The 13,219-nt window shown below is 44.9% G+C and overlaps 1 protein-coding gene across 1 annotated transcript; it reads left to right on the forward strand.

Annotated features, from left to right (window-relative positions):
* Positions 1-265: 265 nt before the first annotated feature.
* LOC114643670 (zinc finger protein 260-like) lies at positions 266-9,269 on the forward strand. Its single transcript, XM_028792180.2, has 3 exons — positions 266-428; positions 4,776-5,302; positions 6,836-9,269. Exons 2-3 carry the CDS (start codon positions 4,936-4,938, stop codon positions 8,662-8,664), a joined length of 2,196 nt encoding a protein of 731 aa, XP_028648013.2. The 5' UTR covers positions 266-428; positions 4,776-4,935; the 3' UTR covers positions 8,665-9,269.
* Positions 9,270-13,219: the final 3,950 nt, after the last annotated feature.

The following is a 13,219-nucleotide window of genomic DNA, read 5'->3' on the forward strand; positions in this document are numbered from 1 at the left end:
CTGCCACTTAATGACATGCACAGTATTAAACTCTCTCGTGCTGCCAAGTCAGGACACATCCAGTAACGCTTTGTCTGCCTGCCGATTAAAACGGAATATTTTCTGAATTAATTTTAGCGGCTGTTGGCAAACACGAAGACGAGCGCCTTATGTAGCTCTGCCCCTCCGATTAAAATAAATAAATAAATGCGCCAAACGCCTCTCCCTCGACTATTGGACGGCTTCATCAGTAGGCGGGGATTCGTTCGACGCCTGTGAATTACGCGCTTCTCAGGCGCCCGGCTTGTGCGCGTGCGCGCTCTTCTTTGTTCGCTCTTGCGTGACTTCTCGACTCTTTTAGATTGAGAGCTTCAGGCTGGCGGGCGGCCGGCTGGAGTTCAGACTGCAGCGGAGGAGGAGCGGTGGTGCGCGTCGAGCTGGAGAGCCCGGTGAGTGTCGCCGTTCGAGCAGAGAGGCCGGCGGGACGAAACGGAAGTCCAGACAAGGACGCGAGCTAATTAGAATAATCAGCGTGAGGACTTTAACGGCAAGCGGTAATTCAATCCGTTATGAGGATGGGCGGGTCGCTTTGTTGCTGTGCAGACCGACGGCAGAGGCGGCCAGCATGAGGCAGTGCGGGACTGTCAAGTCGGGGTGCCGTTTGGCCGCCAAAGCGCTCTCCGATGAGAATTCACCCTCCCGTGATTTCGCTCGCTCTTTCTGTGTCTTTTTCATTAATTATTCATGAAGTGTTCTCAATACGAGTAAGCATTAATTCGTTACGTTTCATATTACATTTTTAAGCAATAAAATGTAAGCAAAAAACAAACAAAATATGGGCTGTATGGCAAAATGTTTTGGTATATATCCACGTATATAGGTGTGTGTGTGTGTGTGTGTGTGTGTGTGTGTGTGTGTGTGTGTGTGTGTGCGCGCGCGCGCACACTTTGTACACGTAGAGAGAGACATAAAGTTAGATTTTCATAAAGTGCTGCTTTTCACGTTTTGTTACCCTGCAGCCCCATGCTAATGTCATTTCAATTCACTTTTTCACTCTCAACAAGCAACACTCATGAAAAAGTGAAAACTGAAGTTTAGAAATTTTTATATTTATTAATCTAAAAGACTGAAACATCCCGCAGACACAAGTATTACTAGGACACTTGCAGTTTGCCTCAACTGCATCCCGTTCTATTGATCGTCACTGAGATGTTACTAAACCACGTCTGGAGTCCACCTGTGCTCGGGTCAATTGAGTAGACCTGATTACGACAGAAGCACGCCTGTTTATGGAAGGCCCACCAGTTGAGCACAAACCAATCCATGCAGTCGAAGGACTTGCTTGCAGCTGTTTGTGTCAACGCACAGGACTGGGGAAAGCTGAAGGTTCACAAGAGCACAGTGGTCTCAAAAACTGTCAAAAGGAAGAAGTTTGGTACAACCACAACTCTTCATAAAGCTGGCCATCTGACCAAACTGAGCAATCAGGAGAGAAGACACAACCGAGAATGGTCCGTCTGGCTGCACTCCAACGAACCTAGGAGGAGATGGGAGAAACTTCCAGAAGGACAAGCACCACTGCAGCACTCCATTAATCTGGGCTTTATGACACAGCAGCCAGACTGACGCCTCTCCTCAGTAAAACACGTGAAAGTCCACTTGGAGTTTGCAAAAAAAAAAAAAAAAAAGCACCTAAAGGACGCTGTCTATGAGATGCAGCATTCTCTGTTCTGGTGAACATTAGCGTGACGTCTGGAGGAAACCACTCCGCTCCTTCACAGTATCATTCCAATGCTGAAGCATAGTGGTGGCCGCTTGAGGGAAAGCTTTACAGTACATCACTCATGAAAAGCTGCTCGGAGCACTCTGGACCTCAAACTGGGACCGACGTTCACAAAGCAAAGACGACACAGGGGTGGCTTAGGGTCAACTCAGGGAAGGTTCTTGAGTGGCCCAGACAGGTGAAGCTGAAGTGACTTGCTCGTGCTCAGGTTGTGGTGTCAGTAGTGGGATTTGAATCTACAGCCTCAGGGTTTAAAATCGAAAGCCTTAACAGCTACATCATACTGCCTGAATATCTATCTATCTATTGTAAGAAGAATGACCATCAGACATTGCGAAGGTTTGGGGCAGCCACCCATGTAATTTTTCCCGGCTGCTAAACTGTTGCAGAAACATTTGACATGTTCACACAATCGAGTCCAAAACAGAACTGCCTTATTATCCACAAGATGGAAGCTTTAAAGGCCAGTAGGGGAAGTGACGTCGTTGGCTGCCCCAGAGCCGGGCGGGATTTCACTAGAATGGTCTGTAAAAGATTGAGAGGGAGAATTAGTGCACTTTGCCACCCCGTGGTCTGGCATGGAATTACATGTACTCAAGCCCTTTAGTTGTCTCCTAAACAATCATGTGTGACACTGTCTATCTATCATATAGCACCTTTCACATCTATCTATCCTGCCGACTACACTAAAACTAATATCTATCTATCTCTCTAACACATAGCGCCTTTCCCATCTATCTAACCTGCCGACTACACTAAAATGAAAATCTATTTATCTATCCTGTCGACTAAACTAAAAATAAAATCTATCATAAAGCACCTTTCACATGTATCTATCCTGTAGACTAAGCCAAATGTAATATCTATCATATAGCGCCTTTCACATCTATCTATCCTGCCGACTACACTAAAATTAAAATGTATCCTATAGCGCCTTTCACATCTATCTATCCTGCCGACTACACTAAAATTAAAATCTATCATATAGCGCCTTTCACATCTATCTATCCTGCCGACTACACTAAAATTAAAATCTATCGTAAAGCGCCTTTCACATTTATCTATCCTGCAGACTAAACCAAAAGTAATATCTATGATATAGCGCCTTTCACATCTATCCTGTTTTTTTGTTTTCTGTGGTGCGATTGTTAATTTAAAACAATACATTTTGTTCTTATAAACTTAGCTTTTAGTTGCCACTCAGGAACTGTATGGGAATCTTTAAAGCTTTTTTTCCCCTTTAGAAGGGTTCTTTTTTTTTTTTTTTTTTTTTTTTCACCCACACAGGAGCAAAAGTAGCTTGGTGTTTAGAGGTGCACTTGGAAAAGTTACTTGATACATGCAGAAGTAACCGATATCAACGTCTGTAAGTCATAGCAATAAATAGTTAATAAGTAACTGAAGCAGCGATTCTTTAGTTTAAAAAAATGAAAGGCCGTGGCTGACTTCAAAGCAATAAAGGGGAAGGCTCAGCAGTGCGCAGGTCAGCAGCCAGCAATAAGACCCCCGATCAGCCACAAGGGGCTGTAGGAGCAGATAAGACAATAAGAAGTTAACGAGCAGCAGATATTCACTAAGTGAGTTTTAATTGTTTGTTTATTTTAGTTTGAAAAGTTGTTCGCGGTCCGGAAGTAGAGCAGTTAAGTGGGCGGCAGCATAAGGGTTCATTAATGTGGGAGAATACAAACGGTACGAGCGGAGAGCTTCACGGTGTAGCCTGCCAAATGAAGGGTTTTTTTTTTGTTTTTTTGGTGAAGGGTACAGTTTAAGGCAGGCCCTGTGGTGTGTAACAATGCGTGCCCCCACACTTGAAGACCCCCTCCAACGTGTAGCAGAGACAGAGTGAGAGATTTCTTGGTCAGATTGCTTCACTTTGAGATGTTCTGCTTCTTGGTGCTTCCACCCCTTGAAGTGAAGGGGATCGGCATGTGGGTCAGGGACAATGGCTCCACTGCGGTTACCTGCTTTTTCAGCTTGTGCGTCTTGCAGAGGTCCACACTTCTCCCACTCGGCTGCGTGCCTCAGCCACAGATGCCGGCATCGGTCTGTTGTGCTGCCACAGACTTTACGATGGACGCTGGTTTGTTTGGCGGCAAGTTTTTAGATGTGAGCACTTCACTTGTTAACACCTTTCTTTCTACTGGGTTTGTGTGTGAAGGGGGCACAGCGGTTTTGATGGAAAGTGGTTCTGGGGTTGGGGGGGGGGGGGGGGGTGGATTGGTAGTGATGTAATCATCCCACTTTAAAGTGCATAAAGTTATTTGTATTTTTACCCATCACCCTAAACCCGGATTTGGAGTAAATTGATGAAATGCCCATTTCTGAAATGCAGTCTCAGTCTTGGCCAATCTGGAACTTTCTGGTGTGTCCCTGATGGTGCTGTGCTGTGAACCTCCATCTTGGGAGATTGAAGGCACTTGTTTGGAGCTGAGAAATTGAGATGTTTGTGTCCAGTAGTGGTGGGACCTGCCATGCATGCCCAAACCATAATGCCTCCTCCTCACCTCACAGATGATCATTTACAGCCTCCGCTCTTTCTCCACACTTTTCTTCTTGCCTTCCCATCACCATGGTAAAGGTTTCTCTTCACCTTTTCTGTCTAGAAACCCTCTTGGATCCTCTTTTTGAATTCCATTCTGGTGTTGATGAGAGGTTGGTGTCTTCTAGTGAGGCTTCTGGGCTCCCCCTCTTCAATTTTTCGGTGAATGGTGAATCATGACACGTGCACCCATGGCTTTAATTTCTTTGCATGTGACTTTTGAGTGCCACAGTGGTCGCGTAAGGAGATTGGGGTTCACATCCCGGCATGGACTTTGCAGGTTCTCCCCGTGTCGGCATTGAGTCTAAAGACAGGCAGGTTTTGGTCTGGAGACCTTAAGACTTGTGGACGTTCATTTGTCGAGGTGGTGTATAGCACATCCGACAAATGTTGGAATCGCTTGCCAATATCTGCCTGCCCTTAATGAACCCTTGATATAAATTTCTGACTATTATCTTATGTTCATTTTAACAGGAATACAAGAGGAATCTGCTTCTTGGGAGCTACGGACCCCTCATTGAGCTATGCGATGACCTTTCAGCCAGGCTACTGAATGCATGGAAAGGCACCCAAACAAAGAGAACAGAAAAGGCACCACACTGAAGACAATCGATCCCCACCCTGAGCAGAAGCCATGGAGCAAAGAGTGGCCCCCATTAAAGAGGAGGACTGTGAGTGGGGCCCCATCCACCTGGAGGATCATTGTATGGCGCTAGAAGATCATGAGGTGCAGAAGGCTTATTTTAAAGAGGAGGAGGGGGAAGAAGAGGAGACTGTTGTCATTAAAGTGGAGGATTCGGAGAGTGTCCCACTGAGCCATGAAACTGTAAATATTGCATTACAGACCGAGATGACGTATTTCAGATCGCCAGTGTGGAGACTGGGTGCAGCCGGGCAGAACGTTGCTCAGCTGAAGGAAGAGGAGGAGAACGTTGTACAGTCAGTAAGCTGTGGGAGAGCAGAAAGGGAACCGTGGCCATTGACAAGACCACCTGGATTAAGTAAGTAATATAATTACCTCTAAATAAAATCATCATAAGTTACAGGATGCTGTACCGGTGCATGGTGCTCATATGCACACTCTCTGAAAATGGCGTTTTGTTTGTTTTATTTATAGGACACCCAGAAAACGCCCTTCCTTGAATTGACCCGTACACACACACACACACACACACACACACACACACACACACACACACACACACACACACAGTCAAGACATGGTTTAAGTCCTTCAGATACTGTGGCACAAATAGAGAGAACACAATGATATCTATCTATCTATCTATCTATCTATCTATCTATCTATCTATCTATCTATCTATCTATCTATCTATCTATCTAAACGAAACACATATTCACAGAGGCTCCCAGGAGGGCCTGTTTCATCAGCCTTTGAAATGATGCCATAAAAGGTAATACTCACAACTAGAAAATGTTCTGCCATGGTTTTGCATATGTCATTCCAACGGATGGCGCAGAACAAATATTAACACTGCTTGCATGAATTGTATACCAAATGGCATATAACAGAAACATATACGTTGCACTTGACAGTCTAACAGATGGTGCATTAAAAACATTAATCCCATACCAAATGCCATGTAACGGAGGTATCCATTGCATTTGTCATCCCAACAGATGGCCCATTACAAACCTTTCCAATCCAATCCTGCTTTCTCTTTGTCATTCTGGGCAGGGGGGTGAGAGGGGGGTGAACTGAAGTGATTTTAGCAGCTGGCTGCAGTGTGACGAAAGTGACGGGGCTGAAGACTTTCTCAAGACACCCCAAGTTTCCCATTTGCACAACAAATAAAACATTTATTAGCCCAAACTAACTTTTTGTTCTCATATTCAAACCAAAGTCAGAACTACTAGAAAACACATGGACTTCTGGTCTTCCCAGGATCAAAGCTGCCGTTGCAGTATTTCACAAGTACCAGCAGGATGCGCTGCATTTGTCTGATGCTCCCTGGATTCCAGAGCTGTCCTCTTCTTCCTCCTCCTTCTCCTTCTTCCTATCATGTAATTAGCTTTTGCCATTCGCCTTACACTTAGCAGATGTTGTTGCTGTTCCCTTCCTTTAAGCCATGTCACCTTGTTGATCAGATTCCCTACGCAGTTTACCATAAGAAAGAGGTGAACCTCAATAACTTTTCTGAGTTTGCCGCTCACCCCATTTTTTCACCAGTGTGTTATCACATCATAAGCTTTCAACTGAGACCGAGATCGAGATTTAAGCCCAAGTGGTTCGAGAGTATTTGCAATGCAGACAGACACAGCCCTTAGTATGTTGTTTATTTTGGATTTCTCTGTTTAATGCAAAGGATGACGTTCCCTGTCACATTCCCTTGGCATTGAACTGGTTTAAGCAGGTTTGACAACAGGTTCCTATTTTATATTCTAGTGAAACAAAGCTCAGTACAGTAACTCATTTTCAATTCTTCAATCCACAGTGGAATCGCTTCCCTGATAGCTCTTGACTGCTTTCAATTCCTTTTTCCACTAATCCACATCTTTCTCTTTTAACACAGCCTTGCTGGACGAGCCTGCTGGACTCTCAGAATCTTCAGTAGTCGACTCTTCTCCTCAAGGCAAAGCTCTGTTGAATGATTGTCAAAGAACCTTAATGTCCAGGGCTGAGCATTTGTTGTCCACTCTTCTGCCGTCTCCTTCCCCTCCTGTTGTAAATCGGACAAAGAGAGCTACGGTCAGAAATCAGCAACCGAAGCACAAGACCCGTCAAGTGCCTTTGATTGTCTGCCAGGTGTGTGGGAAGAATTTTAAAAACAGGACCGACCATAAGAATCACCAGCGAGTGCATACTGGGGAGAAGCCCTACTGCTGTAATAAATGTGGCAAACGATTCACACTGAGTGGCAACCTTCAGACGCACCTTCGGCTGCACAGTGGTGAGAAGCCGCACACCTGCTCTGTCTGCGACAAGCGGTTCTCCATGAAGAAGTACCTTCAAAGCCACATGAGAACTCACACGGGAGAGAAGCCTCACAGCTGTGGCGAATGTGGCAAGAGATTCTCAGACGTAGGCCACCTTAAGAGACATAGAAGAATTCACACTGGAGAGAAGCCGCATGTCTGCCCAGAGTGTGGCAAGTTATTTTCAGACATTGGCAGCCTTCAGAAACACAGAAGGATCCACACGGGTGAAAAACCTCACTGCTGTCCTGAATGTGGCAAACGATTCTCCCTCATCGGCAACCTAAAGCGACATTCGTCAGTGCACACAGGAGAGAAACCACACAGCTGTGCTGAATGTGGGAAACGCTTCTCCGATGTGCAGACTCTTAAGAGACATGCAAAAGTCCACACTGGGGAAAAGCCTCATAGCTGCACTCAATGTGGCAAACGTTTCACAGACATTCATACTCTCAGGAGACATGAGAGAATTCATTCAGGAGAGAAGCCACACCAGTGTGCCGAATGTGGTAAAAAATTCACATGCCGGGGCAGTCTCATCATACATGCCAGGTACCACAGTGGAGAGAAACCGCATTGCTGTTCTGAATGTGGCAAGCGATTTTCAAACATCAGTGATCTCAAGACTCATGCAAGGATTCACACTGGGGAGAAACCTCACTGCTGCGGTGAATGTGGCAAACGCTTCTTGACAGTGGCCAGACTTCGGATGCATTCACGAATTCACACTGGCGAGAAGCCCTACTTCTGCACCCAGTGTGGCAAGCGATTCTCGCACAACATCAGCCTTCAGATCCACTTAAAAATTCATAAAGGTGAGAAACCTCATGGCTGTCCTGAATGTGGAAAACGATTCTCCATCATCAGCAATCTTAAAAGACACATCTTAATTCACACTGGACCCCGAGAGAAGCCTCACTGCTGTTCAGAATGTGGCAAACGTTTCTCAGAAATCCAAAGTCTGAAAACACACGCAAGAATTCACACGGGAGAGAAACCGCACTGCTGCTCTGAGTGCGGCAAGCGTTTCACAATCATCAGCACCCTTAAGAGACATGCGAGAATTCACACTGGAGAGAAGCCGTATTTCTGCAGTGTTTGTGGAAAGCGGTTTTCAGACAGCAGGTACCTTCAGGTGCACCTCAGGATTCACACCGGGGAGAGACCTCACTCCTGTGCAGCCTGTGGCAAACGATTCACCACCCTGAGCAATCTCAAGAGGCACACGGCCATCCATACTCGAGTGAAGCCTCACTGCTGCCATGAATGCGGCAAGCGATTCTCAAATGTCGCTGACCTGACAACCCATGAAAGAATTCACACTGGAGAGAAACCGTATTTCTGTTTTGAATGCGGCAGGAACTTTGCAGCCGTCAGCAGCCTGAAGAGGCATGCAAGAGTTCACAGAGACCCCCAACTTGTGTGAAGTTGACACCCATGGTGGCAGTGCAAGCAAAACCACCAGAAAGTGTTTACCATCAAAGGAGCAACCACATGGAAATAAAATGAAAACGCATGTGCTTGAGGCAGAGACACAGAGTATGAAGTACCGTGGCCACCCTCATACTCACAAATACTCCCAGCATATTTGGTGCATACCTTTACTTGGCAAACACTTCATAACAATTCTCTGCCACACCTCAGAATTACGCAGATTAGGAGAGGTTATTGCAGTTTCTGAGAAACAAGCTCAAAATGTCTGCTCCATGAACCAATGGAGCTTCTTCAAAGGATTCAGTTATATACTGCTATGTTATCAAGTGTGAATGGGGCCACTTGAAGGAAACAAAAGGGGGACTGTGATAATCGCAAGAGCACGACAGACATGGGATCTTTTGATGACAATCAGTACTCACCTTCTGGAAGATACCTGTTACCAGTGCTTTCCAAAATTCGATTTGAAGCAAGCGTTTTCAGAGTAGACCCCAACATGGTCTGTGCGTTTTTGTGTGGCTGGAGGGTGTGAAGGTAAACTGCAGACCCCTAATATAATGAAAGGGCTGCCAAAGTGACGAGAGGAGCACAGCACTGGAACAAAATCTTGGTTGCATCACAAATAACGATAAAATCCATGAAGCACTTCTTGTGGGGATCTGGACTCAACCGTTAAGTGGGGTGAGCAAAGCTACGAATAACCTGACTGACTGAAGGGTCTCCTCTCGCTCGCTGAACCATCATCTGAATGTTATGATGTTGCCCCTGAACCCCTCGTTGTGTACCTGTTTACTGCAGCTGTCCCACTCACTAATCAGCCATGCCTGGAGGTGTTACGGGATAAGGGAATATGGAAGAATACAGGAAAGGAGCCTGCCACTCTCTCCATATTGGATTCAGTGTTGAAACGGCAGGAGCAGTTCACTTGTTGTTGCTCCACACTGTAGACATTTGGATTTGAGATCAAAAGATGAGTATGAAATCAGAGATCCAAATTTCAGCCATTATCCATATCTCAATGTGCTCAATGATAGAGACGATGGCACCTTTGATAGAAGACCACCCTGAACAGCAAGTCTTCAGGTCAGTCACCGCTTCATTTTGCTTGCAATAACTGCAGCCGGCCTGCGACTCCTCGACATCACCCGATGGTCAGTTTCTTCTTATGTTCTGCTCTTCCTGGAAGCCTCGTTAGGTTCTTGTTTGTTCCCCTTCGGTCTCCTCTTCAAGCTCAGAGGTGTTAGGGTCTGCTGATGGACTTGGCCCGTCTACACCCTTCCACCATTAGATGTGTGAGTGGGCAGTGTGTTTGAGATCCGCGTCTTGTCACGTGATGAAGTTCCTCCCTTTTGGTTTGGATGTAATTTGGCCAACTTCTGAATTCCTTCTGCTGTTACCAGTCATGAGTTACGTCATCAATCAGGATTGGTGGTCCTGCTCCAGAAGCTGCCGTGCTAGCCCGAGCCATGACTGTACCGTCAACAATAGAAACGTGGATCAGGAGCGAATCTTAGATAGATTAGATAGATACTTTATTAATCCCAAGGGGAAATTCACATAAGGAGATCTTGTCTCCTTCCACACTTTGGTAGAGGTCCACCTTGGTCTCATCATTCCATAAACGTTTGTTCCACAACTCTGTACCTTTTTTTTTCCAATCTGGCTTTCTGGTTCTTTCTGCTAATGAGTGGCTCGACTCTTCTGGAATGTCTTCTGTGTTTCTGCTGTCAGAGTCTTCCTTGAACGGTGGCTGGTGATTCCTTCACCCCAGCCCTGTGGATGTCTTCACAACTCTTTCCTTGATTGTCCCTTTCGATGTCCATTGCTCAGTACGCCAGTAGTTTCTTTCTCTTCCAGAACATTCCAGATTGTTCTGTTGGGTTGCGCCCAATGTCTGTCCAGTTCCTCCAGTCGATGTTCCCTCAGCTTTTCTGTCCCATAGACGGCTGTCTGGTCTTTCATGCTGGCTTCGTCTTTTTCACACCCACGGTGCATGTTGAGAGCTCTTTATGGTTGAGCCACTCAATCTAACAGGATGCACCCGTCGCTCAGGTGATCCCAGATCTCCTCCAAGAGGTTCCATCTTGTAGGTCGTTGAACCCATCGAGCTGTCAGTAGCAGCTGAAGTTCTAGTCTCTCATCTCAAACTCCCCTTCTGATCTCCAACCCAAATGCCTTTGGTGTCCAACAACTGAATTAGCCTCGCCGTGCTTACGCTTTCGGTGGGGTTAGAACGTCGGTCAACACTGATCCAAGTTTATTCTTCCCGTTTTTTGTCTCCTTTGAATGCAAATTGATTTAAATGTTGCTGTTCTTCTCTTTTGATGGTGCTGTTCTTAATGTAAAGCCTACGAAGGGAATTCATACCATCGTCTTTTAGACCGAGCTCTTCCAGAAGACCACCGGGAGGACACGTGTGAAGGGTGAATTTCACACAAGCATTCAAATGTTTTTCTTCACCCTGAGAACCACAGACACATGGAATAAACGACCAAGTAGAACTTTAAGGGGGCCTTCAAAAAAAAAAACTTGATGTTATGATTTTGGTGAGGAGAACCGGGGGGCTTTTTTGGGGTGACTGGCCCCTGTTCTGTTCATAATTTTTTAAATGTTCTCTGTAGTCCCTTAAAACTCACAGAGGGGTGTCAACCCTGCAGTCCTCTTGTTTAACAATATGTCTACTCTAAGCAGGACTTTCACATTGGTGTGTTGGTGTCTTGTCGGGTTTAACCTGACTGGATGATGACAGACATGTCAGGAATGGTTGACAGAAGCTTTGAGGTCAGCCAGTCCTCCTCACACGTCATGATGGTCTAGAAGGTGGTGACCACCATAAGCAAGAGTGACACACAGCTGTGTGCTGTACACACGATAACAGTGAGTGACACTATAAACATTTAACACATCGAGAGGCATAACTGGCACATGCAACAGATCGATTTATAGTGCCTTTCATATCTACCAGTTCTAAGACTCATGAGTTAAAGAAGACAGAAGTTTTGAGTAAAGGCAGTCATGCCCATTCATCATGGGGGTAGAGAGCGGTGATTAACATGTGCAAGTAAGAATTTTACTGTGCTCTGTAGATGGGTGAAGACTGACTGTACTGTGTATTAACTTATCGTCAATAAGCACCATATACAAGATACACATAAGAGGCACTATATAAGAGGGAGGCGTGAAAGGCCCTAAAACTCTTATATTTGTCGGGCTGGGTGACAGAAATTTTAAAGTAAGATAGTTATACAGTGGTGTTTACCACATGAAAGTAAGAATTTCTCTGTACTCTAGATAGGTCAATACTGACTGTACTGTATTAACGTATCATCGATAGGAGGAGATGAAAGCACCATATACAAGACAGACATAAGAGACACTATATAAGAGGGAGGCGTGACAGGCCCTAAAACGCTTTGATTTTTCATGCTGGGTGACAGAAATTTTTAAGTAAGATAGTTATACAGTTGCCATTTAGCACATTAAAGTAAGAATTTCATTGCCGTAATAATAACCATATAACAGATAGAGAGACATAAAAGGCACTATATAGCAAGGTGAAGTATTGTGACTTTCATATCTGTTTTAGTATTTTTCACATAAAGAAGATGCATTTTGAGGCAAGCTAGTTATAACCGTAATCATGCCCCCAACCCCGGACGTTGACATTTAGCATGTGCAATTAAGCATTTCACTGTGGTCTGTAAACATGACAGCAATGACCTCATACATTTATAACAGGTACATGAACAGCACTACACTATACTGGTGAGATTTCTCAAGTAAGAAAGACATAAGTTTCAAGATGAAGTCATTCTGCTCTCTAATTATGGCGTTGGAGAGAAGAGATTAGCACTAACAAGTAAGCATTTCACTGTAGTCTGTACACATGACAGTAATGACCTCATAAAATTATAACAGGCAGATAAATAGACCATGAGCAGCACTACATTACACTAACTGGTGAGGTTTCTCAAATAAGAAAGACTGAGGTTTCGAGATGAAGTTGTTCTGCTCTCTGATTATAGTCTCAGAGAGAAGCGATTAGCACTAACAAGTAAGCATTTCACTCTGGCCTTGTACACATGACAGTAATGACCTTATAAATTTGTATTAGGTACATGAAAAGACCATAAACGGCACTACACTACACTGGTGAGATTTCTCAAGTAAGAAAGACCAAAGCTTCAAGATGAAGTAGCTCTGCTCTCTAATTATGGAGATGGAGAGAAGCAATTAGCACTAACAAGTCAGCATTTTAGTGCAGTCTGTACACATGACAATAAGGATCTCAGAAAATTGTAGCAGGCAGATAAATAGACCATGCAGGGCAGTACGCTACATTGGTGAGGTTTCTCAAATAAGAAAGACCGAGGTTTTGAGATGAAGTCTTATCTGCTCTCTGTTTATGAACACAGAGGGAAGCGATTACCACTAACAAGTAAGCATTTCACTGTGGTCTGCCATCAGGGCAATAATGACCCTGTGAACATTAGCAGCAAATAGCGGGACATGAAAGGCACCACATAACATAGATGTAAAGTGCCTTC

The sequence above is a fragment of the Erpetoichthys calabaricus genome, chromosome 5 (genome assembly GCF_900747795.2).
Source record: "Erpetoichthys calabaricus chromosome 5, fErpCal1.3, whole genome shotgun sequence".
Classification (NCBI taxonomy): Eukaryota; Metazoa; Chordata; class Cladistia; order Polypteriformes; family Polypteridae; genus Erpetoichthys; species Erpetoichthys calabaricus.

Coding starts and splice junctions, on each gene's coding strand:
- LOC114643670 (XM_028792180.2), top strand. CDS start 4,936: ATGGAGCAAAGAGTGGCCCCCATTAAAGAGGAGGACTGTGAGTGGGGC. Junction 5,303..6,835: donor GACAAGACCACCTGGATTAA/GTAAGTAATATA, acceptor CTTTTAACACAG/CCTTGCTGGACGAGCCTGCT.